General features: G+C 54.4%; 1 protein-coding gene across 2 annotated transcripts in view; it reads left to right on the top strand.

The window, feature by feature from the left end:
• The window catches only part of PHACTR3 (phosphatase and actin regulator 3), a 217,906-nt gene that overhangs the window by 191,877 nt on the left and 1,808 nt on the right, over positions 1-24,221 (top strand). For both annotated transcript variants that reach the window (XM_032605525.1, XM_032605526.1), the window contains 4 exons: positions 16,196-16,251; positions 20,321-20,382; positions 21,390-21,530; positions 23,348-23,424. In XM_032605525.1, the coding sequence (XP_032461416.1) occupies positions 16,196-16,251; positions 20,321-20,382; positions 21,390-21,530; positions 23,348-23,424 (336 nt within the window). The remainder of the gene's footprint in view (positions 1-16,195; positions 16,252-20,320; positions 20,383-21,389; positions 21,531-23,347; positions 23,425-24,221) is intronic.

The following is a 24,221-nucleotide window of genomic DNA, read 5'->3' as shown; positions in this document are numbered from 1 at the left end:
AGCTTCTGACCCAGGTTTCATGACAACATGAACAGCAGCGAATGGGACAGATTGGCCCTGACCGCAGGCTGGGCACCGAGCTGCTTGTGTCTCTAGCCGGACCGCAGTGCTGGGCAGGAGCGGTCCTCCCTGCTGGATCCCAGTGTCTGTGGTGGCGCAGCCAGACTGTGGGTTCCAGAGCCCTCGCTCTTCCCACGCCCCGCCCCGGGAGCATCTCATCTTCCACAAAAGCACAGAGAGCACGTGACACACTACGGCTCAATCCACTTCCTGGTTCATCGGAACTAACGCGTCAGTAACAGCCGCATCCTCCGCTGGTCCTTCGCCTGCTTCAGCGTCGGCAGCCCTAGAACCTTCCCTCTGTGTTCCGTGCGGTGTGGGCTCCTGTACACGGGCCTCGGCTTCGGTCCCTAGTAGACCCTCTGATGCCCACGCTTGCAGCCTCACCTCGGATGCAGGACGTGACACTCCTGGGTCAGGGCCTGGTGCGGCCACCCCCGACTTGTATAATAACAGCTGTTACTGCCGAACCTGAAGTTCCTCGCAGATTTTGCCTCCTACCCCTCGGTTTATGCATGGTTGCCGTGACGTAAGAGTGTGTTGTAAGTGACTTACGGGGGAGGTCAAGACCGCGGAAGAGCAGGCCTGCTTTCTCTTGCAGCATCTCATCTCACACCCTTGCATGTCTCCTGGGACGCAAAAGCCCCGTCACAAATCTCGGGTCCCTGCAGAGCGCAGGGGCCGGGTGCTGGGGAGCAGAGGTGGAAAGACAGGCTCAGAGGTGCGTCATGTCTAATAAAATATGTGCAAAATAGTGTGAATCAGCCATGGAAGTGGAGGGTCTAGGAGGGAGCGATGAATCTGGCAGGAGGGAGGAAGAGTTGGGGTGCAGGCATCAGAGAGGGGGTGACGTGGCGCGCGGTCTTGACGGCTCGATACGTGTCAGCCCACGTGGCAGCCGGAGCGCAAGGATGTCCCGGGCAGAGAGCAGCCGCAAGGAAGTCCCGCGGCCTGAACCCGCATCGCCCTCTGGAGAGAACGTGGTGTGGCTGTGAAGGGCTGGGCCGAGCGGGGGCAGCGGGGAGGCTGCAGGGCTACAGGGCCAGGTGGTGGGCACCCTCCTAGCTCCTGGTCCGCACGCGGCTGCCTCTGGTCCCTCCCGGAGGGACCTCCCTTGATGTCCCCCATTCTCCATCCCATCATCCCGTTTTCTTCACCGCACTTAACTGCTGTCTGAAATTCCCCTTTATTCCTTTCTTTGCCTCTTTGGGGTCTGTCTCCCCGCTAGAACACTGGGATCCTGCCTCTGCTGTTCGCCTGGGGTGCCCCCTGTCACACTGAGCAGCCGCTCCATAAGTTGGTGTAAACGGTGAACAGGGACATCTGGCCTTTCCTGAGAAGCAGTGAGGGTCCCCTGAGGGCTCATGAGCAGGGGCATGGCAGTGCGACGGCACGTCTGAGGTCCCCTCTGCCTACACGTGTGGGGGGTGTCAGGCTGGGGGGCCTGACGGGGGCTGGTCTTGCAAGAGCCAAGCTGGACGTCATCACGTGACGGTGGGGCCGCGGGGCGTGGGTGGGCGGAGGCGGACGAGGGGCGGGACCCCGCTAAGGGCTTGAGGAGGTGCCGGGACGGGGAGGGGCTGATGCTCTGCGCCGGGGCGGGGGATACAGGAAGAAGGAAGGGAGGTGCTTGAGGAAGGCTCGTGCCCACGTTTGGGCACAGAGCTGGCCATGTCTCTGGCGCTGTTAGCAGGGGTTCGATCCACGAGCAGGGGCGCAGACTGCCTCGGGGAGCCTCCCCTGGCGGTTTTGAACTAACCAGGTTGCAGGTTACGAGCAGCACGAGCTGAAGGTCAAAGTCACTGAAGGACCAGTAAGGAGTTTTCTGGGGTTGTGTGGTTCCTTTGATCATGGGTGCGTTTCCTACCACCGTGTGTTCCCTCCGACCTCACATCAGGGTGACAGGGAGAGCAGGTGGCCGGCCGTTTTCCCCTGGGGCCCCTGGGCACAGAAGGGCTTTCTGTGTGTCGGGTTGAATAAGCCCCGTCCATCTGTGGAAACAGAGTGGCATTAGATGCAGTCCAAGGGCGATGGGGGGACTTGACACCCACTTTTCTTCATTCTGGAAGCCTGCAGGACTTGAGCCATGGGACGTTGCTGAGGAATTTGGGGATTTCGGTTGGCACGTCGGGGGCAAGGTGCTTCTGTTTGGATGAAACAGGACAAGGGGCGACTGAGTCCTTCCTCACATTGCTGGGGAGGGGCCGGGCCAGGGCTCCCAACTCTGGGAGGGGGAATCTCACAGCCGACCTGGGGCTGCAGCCTGGGGGCCCAGCAGGATGGACTCAGGAGAGGCCTCCGGGTGAAGGCGGCTGCTCATTAATGAGCCGCCGTCCACGAGGAGAGCACAAGATGTTCTCCCAGCTCGACTGCACGGCGGGAAACCTCAGAGGGTTGAACTTGGCGTCCTGGTACACGAAAGGCCGTTCGTCAGCTCGGTCTCTGAAACGGCTGGTGGGACAACTTCCAAAGGGATTTGCAGGCAATAGAGGAAAGAAGGCAGATGCGTAATGAGGAGACTAGTAAGAGAATTCTTGAGCAGAAAATTAATAGCTGCGCCTCTCCAGCAGGAGGAAGTACAACTGTGGTGGGAAGGATGAGGTTTAGGCCTGACGTGCCCCCCACTGTACAGTGAACTCCGAATCTGCAAAGCAGGTGATAAGGCTGCAGGTCCTCAGGCCCCTGGGGAGGGATGCCCCCACACCCCCCCTTCACCATCCCTGGAAGGTTGGTGGACAACAAAGTTGATCCCAAAGCTTCCTGAGCACTTTCAGGGGGAGAGAAGAGACACTGTCCTGGGATGGGGGTGACTCTGGAGTGGGGAGGTCAGACTGTCCTCCTAGCTCATTTCACAGAACGGGAGTCACAAGCCCAAAGGCGCCCTCTGTGAGTGACGGGCCAGGGGCGGTGCTGTGGCAGGTTGGGAAATGTGTGTCCTTGCTGCAGGGGGCACCTGCCCCTCAGCAACTGTGGGCGTCAGCCTGGGAATGCCAGATCAGCGTGGGCAGAATTTTCCAAGAGAAACTGGAAATATTTATTCCGATGTAAAATTTCCTTTATTTAAATGTTGGGGGCCGACTCCCTTTTTTTAAAAAAGAAAGTATAGACACCATAAAATACATTTGTGGGCTGTATTTGGCCTGAGGGGGTCACCCGTTTGCCAGCCGTGATGTGATGTCACTTGTTTTATGAGAAGCTCGTTCTTGTTTGCACTGAGAATGGGGGATTTTGACTATTGAATTCATGTAGGGAAAACAGTGGGTCAGAATCTCAATTGAAGGTCAGCAGGAGAAACATTAAGACCAGAGACTGTGACCACCCACGTCCTGTGCAGCTCCGGCAGATCTTTTCTTTCCAACTGGCAGGGGAGGGGGCTGCTCTGGGAGAGCTTGTGTACACATCGCCCCCATGGCTCTAATCGTGATGGGAGGAAGCATCTCTGTGTGGTGGTGAAAGCCTGGACTCCGGGCAGGACGTCTTGGTTCCTGTCCCCGCTCTGCTGTCTTCCAGCTGTGTGACTACAGGCAGGAGGCCTCCCTGGCACCTGCCTCGCTGTCCTCTTGTGTAAAATGGGGATAATTAAAACAGAGCCCACCTCCTAGGGCTGCGGAAAGGATGCAAAGAGACAGGACACATAAAAAGCCTAGACTTCTGTGTGGCGGGGAGGAAGCACCAGGGAATAAAACAAAGAAATATGGGGATAGGGAATTTTAATAGTGTGAGACACAATTTCCATACCATACAATGCACCCTTTCAAAGTGCACAGTCTAGGGCTTCTGGTATATCCGTGGAGTTGCGTGTCCATCACCACAGTCAACTTTAGGACATTTTCATCACCCACCAAAGGAGCCCTCACCCCTTAGCCATACCTCCAATCCCTAGAACAGTACCTGGGCCATGTGGGCACTTAATACTTTTTCAGTTATTGTCGCAAGGGTTGAGGGAGGTATGTATGAAGACCCGTTACCACAATTAGTGTCACATCCTGTTCGTCATCTGTGTCTTTACCAGCTTTATCCTCTCCCTCAGGATCTTCATCACTGTTGCTGTCTTTATCCCCATCACCACCTTCCTCACCTTGTTCATCTTCGTCATCACCGTCGTTTCCATCGATGTCTTATCCATCTTTTTCTTCTGCATCTACATCAGGTATCATCTTCTTTTTCGTCTTTATCCTCTTCATCTTCTTTACCATCATCTCAGCAACATCTTCATCCACACCTTTATCGTCAGCCTCAACATGTTCACTGTCTGTCTTTGTTACGTAGGAAGCACTTAGGAAACAGTGGCTCTCGACCTCCTTGAGGTCCAGGGACCCCACTTCCAGGAGAATGAAGCCCACGTCTGAAGCCGGGTCGGGAGCTTCAGGCTGACTGCTGCCTGGAGAGAAAGGGAGCCTTGAAAGTGGTGGAGGGGCAAGGGTGGGCGGGGCCAGGACCTCTCAGTTCCTACAGGTCCAGCTCAGGACCGACCGAGTGCGGTGGCTGGCTGGGATGCTGATCTCGAGGTAGCAGCCACCCCTCGGCTGCGATGTGCAGGGCCCGGGTCTCTACAACCCTCTGAAGAGGATTTTGAGATCCCAGGAGCAAAGACTCTTTGTGTTTAGCAATTTCCCTGCTTTTCTTCCTGTTTTGGTGAAGCAGATTTTCTTGACTCACTTCCCCAGCCCTCCAGGGAATCTCGGGCATGTTCCTGGGGCTTTCAGTCTTCCTCTGTTTAGAAACCTCGGGGGACACGGAGGTCAGGTCTGTTCTATCCAGATAAACCCTCCCAGGCCCTTAGCCTGGTACCGTCTCCCTGCTCTGCTGCCGTGGGAGGGGCCTGCCGTGACTAGTACCTAGCCTCCAAGGTGAAGAGGAAGCCTGTGATTAACGAGGCACTTTCAAGGATTTGTTGCAAAGTACAAAAGGAAGTCGCGGGGCAGGCCTGGGAGCAGGCCCTGTGGGATGTTGTGGGGAGGGCAAGACGAGACCCCTGCCCTGGAGGGAGGGGTGCGATGGTCCTGGGAGGCCGAGGCCGGCACCGTCCAGGCCGAGCGGTGGCCGTAAGGTCGCGCGTGTTCTGCTTTTAGATGGAAGTAGCTAAACAATAGAAAAATGACACTCCCAAGTCAGGAAACGTTTGTTTGACAAAACCTACACCTCGGAGGACACACATATGAATCTCGGTCTTTGTTAGAACGCGTGACGTTCAAGGAAGAAGAGCCAGCATCTGGGGCTGGGTGGCCCTTGCAGGTGGGGCGCAGCCCCCCTTGGTCCTATCAGCTCATGGCCCCTGAGTCCTTCCGTGGGGTCAGCTGCTCTTGTTTTCCTTGGTTGCTTGGGGGTCTGTTGAGGAAAGTACAGCATGTTTTATAAGAAAATGCAGAACCACCTCAGCCCCCCTTCAGGATCAGTAGCACGACTGGCGGTTTAGAGCTCACTGGCTGGGGGGCGTGGGCCGAGGGGGCCCCGGCTACTCACTCTCCACCTGTCCGAGCCTGTGAAATGGGCGTGTGACACCTGCCTGCTTTACCCAGAGTCAGGGCTTATCCTGCGTGAGCTGTAGTCATAGGAATAATAGTGCAATGGTAGCTTGCTAACATTTCTTAAATGTGTGTCACTTGCCAGGGACTGGGCCTTGCCTGCATTCACCGAAGCCTGAGAAGTAAATGCTATCATTAGCTGTCTTTCACGGCTAAGGAAATGGTGGTTCAGAGAGGTTAGGTAAGGTGTTCCGAGTCACACAGCTAGTATGTCATGGAGCTGAGGTTTGACCCAGTCAGGCTGGTTCTGGACACTGGGCCTGGAGGCACCCTGCTTTGTGGAATGGTTGTTCCACAGTCACTGTGAGGGTCCAGGCTTCCTTCTATCAGTATCTTCCTGCTCAGTTATCCTCACACTGGCACTTACCCTCTATGGTCCAAGACAGCTGCAGGAGCACCAGACATCACATTCAAGTCCCAAAGGTGCATAGATCCCAGCTGAGTCAGCTCTTCAAAAAGACTCTTTCTAGAGGCTTTTTGGCACACCTTTCCCTCCAGCTCCTTGGTAGAACCTCTTCACGTGGCCATGCTTAGCTGGAAAAGAAGCTTCCCTGAATAGAATCAGCTTTCTGGTGCTGTGTAAGAAGGGAGGATGGAGGTTGGGTAGGAAGCTAGAGGTCTCTGCTACAGTGGGTGTTCAGATTAATTTTGTTGAGATGGACTGAAGGACGGAAGGAAGGAGCAAACAGATGGACAAGTGAATGGAAAACCTTGTGTCTGTGAGGTAACAGCGATTTCTAAAGCAGTCTGGTCCAAGGAGTCTGTGTGGAAGCCCCTATAGGCTCTGGGCAATTTGTAAATGCCTCGTGCTCCCGACCGTCTAGAGATGGGCCCAGGGATTTCGGCAAGTGGCGGGAAGCTGAGGGGGCGGGGGACTCCGAGGGGTCCCTGGGGTGACGTGGACAGATACCGCTGTCCCTTCCTCAGTGATACCCCCCCCCCCCATGACATTGTAGTTCAAGGGCAGACACTTCCTGGGCAACCTCTATGTGCCCCCCTCAGCACAGGGCCCTGGGGATGGAGGAGAGAACAAAAGGGATGCAGGGGCTGCCTTCAGGACACAGGGCGGGGAGGGAGGTCAAGGGAGAGAGGGTGAGATGCCTGTGGGACACAGGAAGCAGCGTGCGCAGTGCACAGGGCGCTGTCGGGGTCCTGCATCCCGCCCTGCCAGGCAGGTCCTAACCTCCCCTCTCCGGGCTGGTGAGGCCGATGCTTCTTAGTGGTGCTGCTGAAGCTCCGTGCCCTGTAGAAGCTACCTGGTGTGTCGGGTGGTTCTCTTTCCTTTTTTAAAATCGAGTGGAGTTGCTCTTGGCCTTGGTATTTTCTCACCCAGTGTTTGCTTGTTTACTGCAGCCTTGCTGAGCCCCTGCCCTGGGCCTCAGGCACAGTACTAACCTGCCTTCGGCTCCCAGACTTGCTGGGGAGGGGAGCTAGGAACCAGGAGATGCTGCCCAGCGGATGAATAAGCCTCTTGGTGAAGGAGGAGCTGGGAGCCCTCCAAGACCCGGGAGAGCTTCCCCAGGAAGGGGAGGAGGGAGGGGAGGGGCAGGGCCTGGTACCGACAGGTGCCCCATAAACATTTGTGGACCAGGGACCAAAGTGGTCCTAATGCCACGGGCAGGCAGTGGGGAGCATTATGTATTACTTTAATTTTCCAAATCTGAATAAGGGACCGATATCCGTGGTAAAACTTAAATAGCACATCTCACTCCCACCCCATCTCTGCCCAGAGGCTGCCGCTGTCCGTGGGCTGTTTGGAAACACTCAGAGGCGGGTTTTACACGAGCAGTAATAACCATGATGGTAACTAGCCTCCTCTGTACTGAGTGGACAACCCTCCCTGCACGGGGCTGAGCCATCCTTGGGAGGAGATCACAGGCCCGGGAGGGAGAGGGCAGAGCCCCCAACTCCACTCTCAACACGGGTGATTAATCCCAAAGCCGGTTAGAAGAAGAAACGATAAGCGTGACTTGCCATGCTCGAAGCACTTTATTTTAACGTAAGTCATTCAGAGGTGCATTTATTCGGACGGCATCAAAGACTTCTCACTGCAGAAGGATCTACAATTAGTGTTCTTTCTCGTGTGAGACAAACGTTGGATGCATCTTCTACTGTTTCTACCGCCGACTTCTCTGCAGAGGAGTGAGAATTAAAGACGCCTGGAAGCAGAGTCCTCCCAGAGATGGAAAACCCCATCGTTCACTCGTTCGTCTCCCGTACTTGCCCGCGACGGCCGTGTTTCAACATCCTGCCTTTACAGACTTCAGAGCAGCCAAGTCGGTTCTCGTAGAAATAACATTTTCTTTTTCCATCCATATTGAATCATTTAATCAATGTGCATAAAGTCTGATTAAATCACCTAATTACAGAAACGAGTTCACCTGTTTCGCATAGGTTAGGGAACAAGGAGACCAGTTCCTGACAGGTGCACCAGCTCTCTGTGGGAACGGACTGCACGGGGCCGGGGCTGCCTGCCACGTGTGCTCAGTGGGGTCTGCCTTTCCAGAAGGACTGGGAGTGTCAGTTAACCCGGGTTCAGATAAGTGGAGGTAACTCGAGAGAGCTTCTCCCATAGTACTGTGGTCCTCGTTTATGGAGAATGGAGGCTGTGTCTGTGAGACCCAGAGGCCCAGCTCCAGTGGGAGGTGTACATTAAGCGGTTTATGGCAGGACATTGCTGACGGCATCTGTGGGGCAGGCTGTCGGGAAGGGCTGGAACTCGCGGGCGTGGACCGAGGCTGCTGTCTACAGGCAGAATTTCCTCTTTACCAGGGAGCCCCAGCCCTGCTCCTAATGCCCTTCCACTGATTGGACCAGGCCCACCAGACCATCTAGAACAGGTTCCCTTAGTTCAAGTCAACTGTTAAATCACATCTACAAAACACCTCCACCATGGCACCTAGGTGAGTGATGGACTGCAGAACTGGGGACGGGGCCTTACCAGGTGGACTCCACCAACTGACGGCCCCAGGGCCAAAGGCAGCAAGAAGTTCGTGAGCAGATGGGGGATCCCAGAGCTGATTTGTGGAGAAGTTAGAATTCACACCAAGGCTGGGTTCGGAGCCCAGTTTTATTTTCATGCTCCAGAGTCCAGCCAGGTGGGCTTCCAGGGAGGACCCATCAAGAAGCGCCTGTGCTTTCCCACACCTGCCTGGAGCTCTGTTGCTAGTGGACCACAGCGTCTCCAGCCAGGCTCTAAACAGACGCCAGGGCGCTGCCTTGAATTCTGCTATCAGGCACTGTCTCCTTATGAACTCCCCAGAAAACATCTGCTTAAACCTGAACTGTTGGTCAAAGGATAAATACCTGCATTTGTAATCTTGGTAGATACCAAAATGTCATCATCAGAGCTCACCTGAAGAGCACACTCTGAGGCCCGGGGTTGGAGGTGAAGGATGAGCCCCCCCTGTCCAGCCGGAGGTCTTCCTGGAGGAGGTGAGATGTCTGCCTGAGAGCACAGGGTTTAAGGTCAGCTGTTCTGTGGCCCCTGGCAAACCTGGGGAGGTTCTGTGGGCTGTCACTGTGACGGGCCAGGCCAGGGGGTCGGGCGTCCCACAGGCGAGGGCACTTCCTGAGCAAGGAAGACTCACGCCCACCCCACTTGACCTTCAGTGTCCCTCGGATGCTCGGAGGGTCCAAAGCTGTTAGAATGACCTGAGCCTGCAACCTGGGTGTGCAGTGGACACACACAGGGAGATCTGCAGTTTCGTCACAGTTTCCCTGAACACAAGTGTCTTGGAAATTGACACACCTGGTTTCATTCAGAACTTTACCGAGAATTGCTCATTTCGGGAAATGGCTCCTCCGTGGCGCCATCGCTGTGGGTGTGTGACCAGTACAGAGCCCAGTCTCTCTGCGTTCATAGCTGCCGCTGTGGTTATGGTGGTGGTTTTGCGTAGGTGCTTTCACCACGTCACGTGACGTGCTCACACTGAGCGCTTATGTATTGAGTACGTGGTATTTGATTAAAACTTGCCTTCCCTTCTTCCTCCTGTGTGTTACAGCCGGACATCACACTGACTTTAAAAAATTACGCATGTCGGTGGGTTGGGGTAAAGGGGGCGTGACAGAATACTTGTTATAAAGGGGGTGTAGGGTCTAATGGGGTTGGGGATCCTGAGTTAGGAGAAGGGTGCCTGTGCCGAGGGAGACGTGAGCAGCTCGGTGTGGGAGTCACTGGGCGCAGGGTCTGGGGAGGGTCCCCGTAGACTCGCTGGCCTCGTGGGGCTTGGACTTGGTCCTGAGTGCGGTGGGACCCCGGGTTTGAGGTCATGGTGAGAGTGGGGGTCATGTTTCAGAAAGGCCAGCCCGCAGCTATGGGAGGCATGGAGTGAGGGGGATGGACATCTGAGGTGTCGGTGCTGGAACCCTGTAGACTCGGAGATGCCTGGGGGCTGGGAGCAGAGGGTGGCTCGGGGTCTGGCGTGAGCGCGTGGACCACAGCAGGTGCCAATCTCTGAAGCAGGGACACTGGCCCGTAAGCAAGTACTAGGAGGTGGGGTCGGATGCTAGGCCGGCTGGAGTGCCTGGGTCACAAGATGCCGTGATGGGGACCTGCGGCCAGCGCCTCGCCAGGCAAGCCCCTAACAGGCTGATAATTCGTCCTCGCAGGGTCACTGCAAGAACAGAGGGGACTAAGTTTTGGGGGACACTGCTGTTCCCCAGCGTGGACAGCTCTGCCCCTCAGAGCCTGCAGCCCAGCTCTGGTCTCTGTGTGGCCTCGTCTCCGTGTCACCTCCTGGAGAGGCTCCCCTCCCTGGCCCTCTCTCCCTGGCCTGCCTACGTGTCCCTGTGGTCCCCCCACCCTGACAGCACCCGTGGAAACAGAGGAGCCTGCGCCTCTAGGGAACCCCGTCCCAGGCGGGGACTCCGGTGTTCCGTGGTGACTCGAGGCTGGCGGTGGAGGAGGATCGGTGTCCCCAGGAAGGAGCTCCCACAATAGCCGGCATCCCTGTGGGGGGGGAGCTGTCTGTTCTGTAGCTGTGGCTTCTCCCCAGGAAGGCATTCTGCCTTGTTTGGCAGGATTGTGTCTCGGTTCTTGCCCGACGCTGAGGTGACTTTAGGCGTTTCCTTGAGCCCCGCGGGGAGGCAGTGGCGATTCGGGGCGCGTGCGGTGCCGGGGGGCAGTCCTGGCCGGCGGGGGCATGACCCGCAGCCCCTGGAGCCGTGCCTGGTGCGAGGTCCCGCGAGGGTGTGTGAGGGACGATTCTGACACGGCCACTGACTACGGGCGGGCCTGCTGCGTGTCAGGCACCTGGCTTGGGGCTTCTGGGCCATTTCACTTACCCCATAGCCACCCCGACAGGTGGTACTGTCATCAGCCCCTTGTGGGAGAGGAGGCGGGAACCCAGAGGGCGTCACCGGCCCGTGCACAGAGGCTGCGTGGCGGCCCTGCGCCTGAGCTGGCGGATGGGCGACAGGTGTGCCTGGAAAGAGGTCTGACTGTGCGTTCATCCTCCCCAAGGAAGAAAGCCAGCAGCTGGACACTTCCGTGGGGCGCTCAGCCGGGGCCACTTGTCCACGGCGGGCCACAGAGCTGAGGTTTGGACCTGCTGTCCTTGCTGTCCTTGGAGCCATGTCAGGTGCTCCCGGGAACACGGACCACTCGCCCCCAATGTGTCTCGGAGGCAGAAGGGGGTCCTGAGGACGAGGAAGGGGGTTCCCAGGGCCCAGCCCCCTCAGGACCCTGGTCCCACAGGTGACCCAGATGGAGAGCCCGCAGGGGAGCGAGGCCACCGGGAGGGGAGCCGCGGGGGTGATGAGAGTCAGCTGCTGTGCTCCAGCTGTGCTGCCAGGGGTGGGGAGGGCCAGGGAGGTGTGGATCTGGAGTAGCCAGCTCTCCCAAATATCAAGGGAAGCTGCAAAACTGACTTTTTAGAGCGAAAATTCCCGGTCGATTAATACTCGCTTCATATTCACATTTTTTTAAATGCTGGGTGAGCCGAAAGTGTGGCTGCTTGCTGAATCTGGACCGTGGTGCTCTGATGGGTCAGGCGGCCAGGCTGTCCCCCACCCCGGGGGTCAGGGAGGTTGCCGGCAGGGTGGAGATGGCAGCTCTGTTGGCTTGAAGCTGGAGAAGACCTGGGCCCACCACACCCGGGGAGCAGTGTAGAAGCTGGTCATCGTAATAATACCCGCACCTGCTCGTGTGCCGGCCTCCTCCGTGTCTTAGTATTCTCGACCTCCTCGGCACCCCTGGGTTCCCTGGGGCAGGTGAGGGCCAGGGGATTGGAGGCTCAGGTAGGGGGGCACTAGCCCCTGTCACCCCACCGGCAGAGGGGCAGAGCTGGGACTTGAATTGAGACTCTGCCTGTGTCCTGCCGCTGGTGCTGGTCTGGGGGATGGGAGTTTGCAGCCTGAGGGATGTGGACGGTATGACCACATCACTTATCCTCCTGAAACCCACTCCGGGCACCCTGGTCGCCCGGCTGTCAGTGGCCTCGTGGCTCCCCTCCCTGCACCCGTTCTCCCCCATTCCTCCCTGTTTGTGCGTCACCTGCGCACTGACCGGCTGTCCTCAGGTTGTTTCCCATGTTCACAGCACAGGGTCAGGTGCAGAGTTCGGCCTTCACCGCAGACCTGTTCAGAGGAGGTGCCGGAGGGCTGGGGAGCCCCTACGGGGGCCCTCACACCCACACTGCACGCAGACCCGCAGCTGCCATGCCCCCCACCCTGTCCTGTCCCGTCCCAGGTGGCCTGTACGTTTACCTCCTACTCAAGTCCCCAGGGCCTGTCCAGTGCACTCCTGGTCCCCCAGCATGCCCGCCTCTCCTGTGTGAACAGGCGTGGGGAGGGGAATGGCGGGGGGTAGGGCAGGTTCCCTCTCTCCTGGTTTCTTTTCTTGGTGTCGCTCCCACGCCCACGCAGCGCTGTAATTGGCTGCCACGTTCCTGCTTTCTCAGCGGGGAGAGTCAGAAATAGACTGTGGCTTCCCCAGTTCCAGGCCAGCACCTGCTCATCACCCACGACGGCAGCTTCTGAATAAGGAGGGAGCGGCCCGTGGGTGGAGCCGGGGAATCCCTCAGGGTGCTGAACTCTCCTACCTCACCGCTCCTGAGGCCCCGCCCCTCCTGAGGCCCCGCCCCTTCACCCCCAAAGCCCTGCCACCTTGGGGCTGTCTCCGCACGTCCTGGAGAGCCCCTTGCTGTGAGGTGCCAAAGCAAGGGTGCTCTGGCAGCATCCCTCCTGGGCCACACCAAGCCCACGCCTCGGAGAGGGAGAGGAGCCAGCATCCCTTCATTTGCTCCTTGTTCTGGCCACTTGTGTTTGCCTGTGCCAGACCCTGGGGCCTACGTGGGGAATAAGACCTGGTCATGTTTGTTTCTCTGAGCCCCAGTGGTCTCATCTGTAAAGTGGGCACGGTCATGTCGTCTGCCCTTGGTATTGGGGCTGTCGCCACTCCTGCTTTGGGAATCCCAGCCGTGTGGAGAGTGGTGCCAAGTCTCAGCAAGTGGGCAGAATATTGTGTTTAATACGTACTTAGTCCAACGTGTATTAATTTGGAATTTGCAGTGTTTTCAGTCTAGAGCCAATACCTCCCCTCGTCTTGAACAGTTCGTGGGCCCTCAGCCACTCGCAGGCCTGGGGCACCTGTGCTTCCCGTCTGATGGGGCTCCCCCTGAACAGCTCCATGTCTCCCGGGGGCAGGTTCTTCTCTGTCCTCCTCTGGAAAGCAGTCCACAAGTGCTTCCGGAAGGTGCATCCGATCCTGGCCCGCCCGTGCCCCATCCTGCCCCGCCTGCTTCACACCCTTCGGTGCCTTCTGGGCTCTGGGAATAAATCCAGACCTCACCACGGACTGCAGGTTGGGTGGGTCCTGCCCCATGGACACACACCCCCACTCAGTCCAGACGGCCCCGCAGGAGTCCTTCTGATCTCAGGATCTTTGCACGTGCTGTGCTCTTCCCTCCCCTCCGGGCTCAGCGATCCCCACTTATCCTTCTGATCTCAGATCTCAAGGCAAGCATCACCTTCTCAGGCAGTGCCTCTGTCCAGGTGGGCCCACCTACTCTAGGCTTTCATAGTACTGTCGGTTCTTCTTCCTAGCGCTAGTCACCACGCAGAAATGCCTGGTTGTTTGTGTGATAATGGCCTGAATGTCTGTGCCCTCCCGAGCCTGTGCTCCTGAGGGCAGGACTGGGTCTAACTTCTCACCACCACATCCCAGGGCCAGGCGTGTCCTATAGGCTCACTAAACATCTGACACGGAAGGTCAGGTTAACTCAAGGTAAAAGTTCTCAGTCTCATGAAGTGGGGTGTCGGGTACAGGTAGGGGCGAGTCTAGATGGGGGCTCTCGACCTGCAGCACCACCCTTCCCCCTGTGATTGGGGTCCCACAGGGAGGGGATCGGGCTGGCGGTGCTACCCAGGGCCCTGGGCCCTCTCGTCCAGCCGTGGGCTCCTGGACTCCCTCTGGGTAGAGGGGCAAGTTGGTGAGAACCCAGTAGGCTGCACTTTGCTCACAGCTGTGTACCTGCAGGGCTGCGTCCACCCAGCAGACTACCCCTTCTGGACCATTCGGAGGTGCCCTGTGGGCCCGCTTTGGCCTCACCCTGGCAGCATCCAGGAGGTGCATAGCAGCCAGCCGGAGACCTGCCTTCCCGCCTCGGGCCAGTGGCGGAGGTTTTGGTGCTGAGATGTCCACACTTTCTGAGAACTCAGTCCATGATCAGCTGACAACCCACAGGCTGGGTTTTCTCCAGGCGGTTCTTGAGAAACCATTGTCCTGAGCAAGCATGGTAACAGGTGCATTTGTGCATTTTCTCATTCAATTTTCTCACCTCTGTGAAGGTCTGTTATTAGTCCTCATTTTGGAAGAGAACAGGGCTCCAGGAAGAAAAAGCCTCTGTCGGGGCAAAGTGAGTGGAGGTTTGGGGGTACTTTTCAGGTTTGAGGAGATGTGTGGCCTCATCCTCAGCTGTCCCTGTGGGCATCCTGGCTGGTCAGCTGGCAGCCACTAAGCACCAGGCTCTGCACGCCTTGTGGATTCTCCACAACTCTGCCAAAAGTTTCCTCTTCCAGGAAGTCTGCCTTGATCACTCCTCCCGGCCCTCCCCAAGCCCAGCACGTGAGCAGTTAGGAGACACCATCTAGAAATGTGATCTTCCCAAGGCTGGCTCCTTCTCTTCCTGCGGTCTCTGTGGAAATGGATCTTCCCTGAGTTCCCCCTACCCCATCACTCATCCGTCACATCCTCCCCGCCCCCCATTTTGTCTTCTCCATGGCATTGACCACTCCCTGGGTTGGTCTTGTTTGTTTGTTTACTGTTGTCTGCCGCCGCCTTTAGACTGTGAGCTTTCCAAGGGCAGGGACCACTGTGTCCTGGGGCTTGGAGCAGTGCCTGGCACAGAGCCAGCGTTGCCAGTCACTTAGTGAGTGAGTGAATGAATGGCGTTTGGGGGATTTTGACCAGGCTGAGGGAGCCCCACTCAAAGAGCTTGGTTTTGTGCCTGGTGCTTGGGAGGCCCTGGCCCCTGGGTGCCAGCCAGGAGTTGTGGGGGGCAGGTTCAAGTCTCAGCAGACCTCCAGACAAAATGTTAGGCAACCACCCAGCAGCCAGCAGACACACAAGCCCCCAGAAGAAGCCATCAGCAGACTGAGCCCCCGGCCGCCCTGGGCTGTGTGCTGCGACAGGGGCTATAAACGGGAGGCCAGTGCTTATGGAGGCGACATCCCCTTTGGGGTAGAGTACTGTGGACCCACGTTGTGGGCGTTCAGGTGCTCAGCCTGTTGTCTCTGTGCAGTGGCTACAGGATCCGGAAGTGGGCAGCTTTCTGGCTCTGCCCCAAAGACAGCATTATTGGAGTTACAAAAATGATTGGAGCTTGGCATTAATTTTGGCTAATTATGCCTCCCTCTCCTGACAAGCCTTTTGTTTATGTATGTATTTTTTTCGTTTTGGCTGTGTCCTCCAACTCCCTTAATGAGAGGCCATTTGAAAGGAAATGATCATTTGTCTTCCTATCTCTCAAACCGGGCGGGTAGGGCTGGTGGCGGGAGGGGAGCTGTGGGCGTGGCCGGCTCCGCGCGCTCAGCCCAGGAGATTCCCATCCTGGATTGGATGCGCTTCCTCTCTGCGCGCCTCGGCTCCTTGCCCGTAGAGGCAGGAGCTCCCTCCATCACCACCCTGGTGGCGGGTGGCGGGTGAGGCTGGACCGCGGTAGGAGCAGGACCAGTGCGAGTGCCAGTGTCCGGGTCGCCGGGAGCTGGGGACACAGAAGCTGGAGACGCGGCTGCCCGCCCCTCCCTCCGCCAGCGGGCAGGGGATCGTCTCCCAGGTGGATCTCCGCGCAGCTCGGACGCGCCGCCTGGGGAGCCGTCCAGCCCGCCGGGCTGGCAGTAGATCTGGACATGAAGAGCTGCTCGTCCGGAGGGGGAGCGCGGACTGCCCCAGCCGCCCGGTGACAGAGGACCGCCTCCCTCCCGCGCGGGGGTCTAACTCGATTTGCCCGCAAGAGGCAGCCGCCGGAGAAGGTCCCCCTCCCCTCCTCCCGCTTTTGGGGAGGCGATCTTCAGCGGGTGCGCCACCCGCCTGGGACCCTCGCAGACCCTGGGTGCAATCCGCCGGCAGCCACCATGGTGCAAAATGTAATTCTAGTGTTTTTCCGCAGACGGCTGAGCCAAAGACCCGCCGTGGAAGAACTGGAGAGAAGAAACATCTTGAAACGTGAGTAGCGGGTGATGCCCTGAGGCCCCCCTCACGTGTGCTGAGGCTGCTGCGGGAACCCGGTTCTGTGACCTGAGCCCTCCTGGGTTCCCATTAGGTCTGAGCCGCTGAGGGGCTCTGAAAGCAAGCCCCCGGGAAAGTTGAAACACCCAGGCACGTCCTGTTTAAAATTAAAAAGGAAAAAAGCTCTCCTAGCACCGTTAAAGATGTCCCTACTCCAGGGTTATCTCATTGGTCGGCCCTGCAGATGGAAGGGAGACGAATCCATATCCTTTTGCAGGCTGGGTCTCAAGCAGGTGTCTGTCCCTGGCAGTTTGGGACATCACAGGCAGGTGTGGACAATGTATAAATCCTACCAGGGAAGGACTCGCCCCTTGGTGGTTACAGCTGGGGGCATAAAGCAGCTCAAAGGAACGGAGAAGCCTTGGGAAACGTTGCCCGTGGCTTAGAACCCCGCGATTCCAGGACCCTCCTTCAGGGCTTCACACCCCTTGGGTTTCCCCAGTTAGGTGTGCGGTTGCAACATGTGCTGAACACCGCTGTCCGGGGATAGCCTCCACGATGTAGCGAACGCCGTTCCATCTCATTAAAGCCATTGATGATTTGGGTGGTAAAACCCTTTCAAAGGTGTTTCTCACATACTTCTTATGTATCTGGTCAACAGACTTTAGTTTGTGAGACACTTTCTACAAAAAGTATCTTCTAAGGGCCTAGATTTTTAAAATATTTTCATTGTCTCCCCTCTTTATGGATGAACACTGCAGACATTCCCTGAGTTGGTTTTTCATCCCACGAACATCTTTTTACAAAGTTAAGATGGTCCTGAGGCTGACCTGTCGCAAAGTAGACAGCAGAACCTCTGGTCCAGGTGCCGCGTCCTATCTGATTCCTTCCCCCTTTCTTTGCTTCAGCACCTTTATTAACTGCCTGGAAGACTCCCTCCTTTATAGACTGTTGGAAATATTTAAACCCTAAGATTAAGAATTCTTTGTTTTAGGGACTTCCCTGGCGGTCCACTGGTTAGGACTCTGCGCTTCCACTGCAGGGGGCTCGGGTTTGATCCCTGGTGGGGGAGCTAAGATCCTGTAAGCCGCGTGGCACAGCCAAAAGAAAAAGAATTCTGTGTTTTATTTTTTAAACTTAAGATATGGAAACTACTGTATTACGTGAACTAGGCCACCTCTGAGGATTTCAAGAAAAGCTTTTCATTGCTAACATGCTTAATCAAGTGGGCAGCTAGAAATGTAAAGCTCTTTGTTACCAAATATTTGAATTTAAAAAAATTAAATCATTTACTTATAAAGTTCATAAGTCACAGGTGCCCCTGAAGTAGTAATCCAAGAGTTGAATGGGGCAAGTTCAAGGCCCGGGCAGTGCCGTCCTCAGACTGGTCTGTTGCCCAGAGTCGGCAGAGGCTTTTCTCCCAGAAACCGTTTTCTCCCGTCAGTGGTGACCTCCTCTCTGGTCTTACGGACGGCCAGGCCCTCCCACCAGCAAGTGCTTCTAATTGTGTCCGTCTTTGCACATAGACGTGGAAGCCTGAATGTCAGAGCTGGTGCTTGGTGAGCAGAGATGGCAGGTGGACCCCGGGAGCTGACGGCGCTCACCTTCAGGGCACAGCAGGGGCAGGAAAACAGGCTTAACCCCTGTGGCCCTGGTGGTCCCTCCCTCACCATCTAGCACGCGGGTCCATCCCTAGCCGGAAGCTTCTCGAATGCCCTGGGCAACGGTCCTTGAGAATTTCACTGCCGGTTTGAGGTGGCTGTTTGGCTTGGTTCCGTGGAGGTGAGAATGGACTGACTGTAGCTGGTCCAGCCTAGAACGTCATCCTCGCAGGCCCTTGACACCGGCTCGCGCTTACTGCATTTTCGGCTTTTCATCAATGCGCAGAGTATCATCACGTTGTACTTGCTCCCCTTCAAGTGGGGAGCTCATGAATAACTGCGATCGTGTCAGAGGAACGCTCAGAACTGGGCCTGTGCGTCTGTGGATACAACAGCGTAAGAAACGGTGGCCCCTGTATATGCTATGATATTAAATCTGATCGTCCCGCGTTGGGCCCACTCTGCTAGATCGTACGCAGTGCTTGCTTGTGTTCCCCCGTTGAATTGTTACAACACGGCTGTGAGGTTCGCACGGCTGTCCCCCTTTCCCTAGCGAGGAAGCTTAGACCCCAGGAGGTCCTACGACTTTTTAACTTGAGTCTTGGCAAAGGGATGGAGCTGAAGTTCACGCCCAGGTGGCCTGGCTCGTCGCCACGCTGTAACCACTGCCTCAGGAGCAGCGGTGCATCTCTGACTCTTTACAGGGGACACGTGTGACTGTCCAAGCTACCGGCACTATTCCCAGTAAATCTGGGTGTGGAAACTCCGATCATGGCTCCCTTGTTTTGTATAAGGCATCGGGCTTTCTGGGTCTGAGGATAAGAGATCCACAAACCCATCGCTGAGGGGAGCTCAGAGAATCTGTGGCTTAGGCTCTGAGGAAGGACGTCTTGGAGTTGGTGCCCCACCGAGCGCCTGGCCCTGAGAGGGACCCCGCCGGGCACCCAAAGCTCAGCTCTCTGAAGCCCCCGCTGTGCTCATATGAACTCGTAATGAAGCTGATGTGTTGGTCACGAGGTAAAAACCAGAAAGATCTGATCTTGCTCCAGTGTTTTCACATGGAGGCTGTACTTGGGATTTTTTCATGGCCTATTTTTAAGAAATCTGAAGAATTCGTTTCATATCATCATTTAAATCCCTCATGGTTGGCCTTCTATGTGGTACTTTCACAGTTTTTTCTAACTGTATTATCAGCTTTCTGATTAGCGTTTATAACTGTGGTTTCTTCTGGTTTTTCACATGGATTAAGGAGCGGGAACATAACAGGGTTTGGTTTCCTTTTCTAAAACACCCAGATGTGAGACGAATCCTTTTTAAAGAACACTACTGAAAAGTACAATGGCTAGTATGTTAAACGCCCATACACCAAATCCCCCAAATGCACAAATGTTTGAAATGTTTTAGATAAAGGCAGGTAATGTGAGCTTATGTTAACTGCAAGTCGCAGGATTTTCCTTTCTCAGACCTGGCGGTGTTTCTAGGAGAGCTGACAGATGAGATCCCTTTTCTAGGAGAGGAATTCTGGGCCCCCTCCAGGGACCTGAGGCTTTATTTAGCAACAGAGAGAGCCAGAAATAGGACATCCGTTATCTGGTATCCCAGGGCAGAGCGTACGTTCTACACTACGTCTCAGCATTCTGTTCCATTTTTAGCTCCCAAGTGTAGGTGTGAGCACGGCTTGCATGTTAATAGTCACACTCCCCAGGCAAAGCCAATTTTGGTGAAAGACTAAGGGTCCTTTAAACGGCAGGTCATGCATCTTGTTTCTGCAGTGGAGAGTCAGCTGGGTTCCTGGATATGTTTGGATTTGAAATACATCCTGAAAATATGAATTCCAAGCGGGCATATGCTGCCCAGAATCCGAAGAGAATGTTCCTTACCTTATGCTCGTTGGCTGAAAGTATGTATACCTATTACATGGAAAAGGGGGAAAAAAAAAGCAGTGACGGTTCTATTACTATGCAATCATTCATATATATATATATATATATATATATATATATATGTATGAGTATGTATGTAACTTATCCTAGTAAAACTATTTTTGTCTGCCATCTATGTTCCTAAATGTAAATGTACAGAGAGAGATATGATATTTGATTAGGAGAGAGCGCCTCTTCCTGTTTCTCCCGCAAATAAGTGCCCAGCGTCAATCTGTGTGGTTATTTCTGACACACAGAAGGGTCCAGGAGAACCAGGCTGTGACGATGGCAAAGCTTCCCTTCTACAAGTGTTTCTGTGGACAGTGAGACCATAATCTCCTGAGCAGCAATTGGCAAAGCAGAGATAAAACAAACTGTGATGTGGAGAAAAGTGTCACCTGCCAGGTGTCCTTTGTGTTCCATCTTTAGCTTCCAGAAGTATGCAGATCTTGAGGACGCTTCCCTGCTAAAAAGAAGAAAGTCTCAACCTGCTTCTTTCTTTTCTTTTCCTTTTTTTTTTTTTTTTGTTTTAATCTTTCACAGAAAGGAATGATCAGACAGAGCAGGAAGAAAGAAGAGAAATCAAGCAGAGATTGACAAGAAAGGTACTGTCATTTAAGCACCTGTGTCCTGAATATTAAGGGGGAAAAGGTGGATAGAGGAAAGCTGCTTCTGTAGCAGCGGGGATGGGCGATACAGGGCCTTGCTCTGAGATAACGAGTGATGGTTTCTGGGGTAACAGTGAATTCACTTACCAGATGCTCGAAAAGCAGTGCCTTTTGCCACGTCCCGCGGTGTGACCGACATGCCTGTGGACGATGTCCTTACCTAGCACCAGAGAGCGTGGCGTGGCCATGCAGCCCAGATGACACTTCCATTTGTTGCCAGGAAGTCAGACGTTGGCTGGGCATGCTCTTCGTTTATTCGAGCTCCTTACACTGTGCTTAAGGAAAGCGTGCCTGGATATCAGTGTGTCGGTTACCTTTCACTTGTCTAGAAGCTCCCGACTGCAGAAAACTTTATTAGCCTCAAGGGTTTGTATCTGGGGCTCAGATAGTTAAGTCAAAACGTACTATGGCCAACATAGGTAGCAAGTCTATCGACTTTGATCTCCTTTTAAAGCCCTGACTATCTCTAAATTCAAGTGATCTGGTGTTATCCTTTCTCTACTGTGTTCTGTAATAATAATAATAATAATGAAATCTTGTCTTGCTTGAAGGTAATAGAATATCCTTCCTGAGCTTGAGTTACGAGCACTAGGAGTAGTATTTAGCACTTAACTTTATCAGAAGCTTTTTTGGTAAAATCCTGCCTAATGACAGTTGAAAAGCAGCAGCTGCTGCTGTGAACGTTTCCCTGAGTTAATTCATCAGCCTTTCCTTGAGCTGTGCTGCGAACAGGGCGCCGCTAGCCTCCTGATGGGATCTGTTAAGGGGAGGAGGCTGTAATTTAAGAGTGTGTAACTTAAGCCCTTCCCATTAGAGATTTTTTTTGCATTAGGATTACATTTCAGACTTTTATATTTATTGGTACAAGGGTACTGTTTGTTCAGAGTACTTTAGGAAAGCTAGTTTGGCATGTGAGACCTAACTGTGGTTATCTTTTATTTTAGCTGAATCAGAGACCCACGGTTGATGAACTGAGAGACAGAAAAATTCTGATACGATTCAGTGACTACGTGGAGGTGGCGAAAGCACAGGACTACGACAGGCGGGCAGACAAGCCCTGGACAAGACTGTCGGCAGCAGATAAGGTGCAGAAGAGACCTGTCTGCGCTGGCCGGGGGTGCATGTATGAAAGAAGGGCAAATCGCGTCATGCCAGGGAGTTTATTCTTAGACAGTGGGCTCCATCAGCTGTTGCAGTTAAGGCTGAGCCTGACCAGATGTTGCTTTCACAAATACAACCCAGATTTCGGGTCTTGTTTTCAACCAGGGGATGGTTTTGCCCTTAGGGACGTTTGGCAACGTCTGGGGACATTTTTGGTTGTCACCAGTGGGGCGGTGCTACTGGCGTCTGTCGAGTGGAGCCCAGGGATGCTGCCTACCACCCGGAAGTGCACAGGACGGCCCGCACAGAGACTGATCCAGCCCCAGATGTCCAGAATGTGAAGTTGATAAGCTCTGATCTGGGGCACAAGTCAGAATAGGCAAGGCTGGCAAAAAAGAGCTGGATGGTGTTGTTTGAAACAGTGAGCCGCAGTGGGGATGAGGAAGGGAGGAGAGGCGAGAGGCCCTCAGGAGACCCTCCCCCGTGTAGAGGGAGGCAGCTCTGGGCTCTGTCCTGGGCCGGTCCGGTTTGAGGTGTCTCTGGGGACCTCCTGGTCAGAGAGGCGGGGAGAGCAAGGAGGTGGTGGGGCAGAGGCTGAGGGGTGAAGCAGAGGAAATTAACACCCACCGAGCCCTCACGCTGCCCTGTACTGAGCCCAGCCTGCCAGCTATTGTTTCATTTAATCCTCCAGAAGATCCCAAAGAGAGAGATGTTGTAATTATCCCCGTAGAGGTGCCATTGAACGGGTGACCAGGAGACGCTGGGACAGGTAACGCTCGTCTGGGGTCAGGTGCTATCGACTGGCAGAACTTAAACCCGGGAGCGTCTGTCTACACAGTCTCTCCCACCTTCCCGCCTCTAGTGATTTTCAGAACCCTTAAAGCCTTTCGGAAGAGGAACATAATACATTCAGCCAGTGAGTGTGCTGACTTCGCTAATTGTTCCTCGTTCTTCATATGTTGCGTGTGAGTCCGCGAGGTTCTAAATGAATGCACGTAAGCACGGCAGGCACTTGGGGAAATGCAGACAGGCTGTAGTTGGACTGACCCTCTCTGTTGCCTGTGGCGGATGTGCTCAGAGGAGCACCTCCCCGCCGTGAAGGGAGAATTCGGGCATCTTTGGCAGCAGAGCTGGGACTAGTACATCCCTACATGCTCGACGCAAAGCCTTTCCTTGCCCCGGAGGCTGTGTCTGATGATTTTGTCTGGCCTGGTCCTGGAGGGTTTATCTGAGAGAAGCACACAATGAAAGTGGGTTTGGGAAGCTGGAGGAGGGCCAGATGAGAGGCCCTGAAAAGACCGAGATGCACATCTCACCCACATGTAACGGCAAGGTTATTTCTCCAAAGACACAAAACAAAAATGTATTCTGAAGTTAGAATAACTTGTTTCTAGATTATCTAATTGCTGAATTCCAAGTAAGTTCACCAAAAGCTGAACTTCACTCATTATTTCGCGGTTCCGACGTTATAAGTGCCCTAGGCATGTGCTTGATCCATCTATGCTGTGCCGTGGGGGGGGGGGGGGGGGGGGGCGGGGGGAGGGTGGATATCGTCCTACTCCAGCACAGCAAATAAATTCACTAAACACTTCCAGAATACCAGCTATGCACTAGCTTGGTAGGACTGTCAAAATGAGTATGTAAACGTCTAAATGCTGAACAAAAGGTTGTTTTTAATCTATCACACAATAACAAAAGCCAGCAAGTATTAGGAATGGCTGTCAGTCCATAACCATGATACTAACTTCCTGCGTTAACGTTTCAATGTCCTGAAAAATAATGTGCAGGTTTTAACTTCCAGGCAGCGATTCGTAAGGAACTGAACGAATACAAAAGCAATGAAATGGAGGTACATGCATCGAGCAAGCACCTGACAAGGTCAGATTTCTGTTTGTATGAATTTCACGATACTTACACAACGTGATATTTATTTAAGAAGGAAAAAAAAATGTCAGAAAGCACTGTGTGTTCAGGTAAAAAAAAAATTCAGTATTTCTGCAGAGAACTGTCTTGAACAGACAGAATGCAACTCAGTTGAAAGTGCTGTTCACTCCCGTGGTTTCTTACAGGGCTTGGTGAAAGGTGGGATGGAGAACAGTATTACACAGGTCATTGTTTTATTTAAGTGGTTAATGTATATTTAAGGAAATTAGTCTCAAAGCACTGAATGTACTTTGCCTATGTGTTTAATTCCCCTTCTCTGATATTCAGAACTCCCTAGCTGATAGAACTCCCCGATTTATTTATACAAACATTTATGTATTTGTTTCCTCAGCAAATATTTGAGTATCACTCTGTGCCGTTCTTGGTGCTGAGAATGCAACTATAAATAAGGTAAAGGAGGGTCCGGTCTTCATGGAGCTTATATTCCAGTGGGGATATATTGACTGATTCTTCCATAATCAAGACTTTTCACACAAGGGGAATATGCTCTCTGTCCACGTGACCATAAACAGAAGTGGCACAGGGTGTCTTGCTGATGCTGAAGTGCTCGTTGGCTGCATATCCTTCCAGCATTTCCCCTTCTTGTCCACGGCCGTGACAAGCCATGATGAAGTTCTCACATCCCTTTAATCCTCAAGAGGCTGCCTGTGATGCCGCGTGCCTTCAACTGTGCCAGCTGCTTTGTCGTTTCTCCCTTGGTCTAGAGATGCTCAGGCCCCAAATACAAAGAG

The sequence above is a fragment of the Phocoena sinus genome, chromosome 15 (genome assembly GCF_008692025.1).
Source record: "Phocoena sinus isolate mPhoSin1 chromosome 15, mPhoSin1.pri, whole genome shotgun sequence".
Classification (NCBI taxonomy): domain Eukaryota; kingdom Metazoa; phylum Chordata; class Mammalia; order Artiodactyla; family Phocoenidae; genus Phocoena; species Phocoena sinus.
Note: the sequence above shows the minus strand (reverse complement) of the source record. Positions and strands in the feature narration are given on the sequence as shown.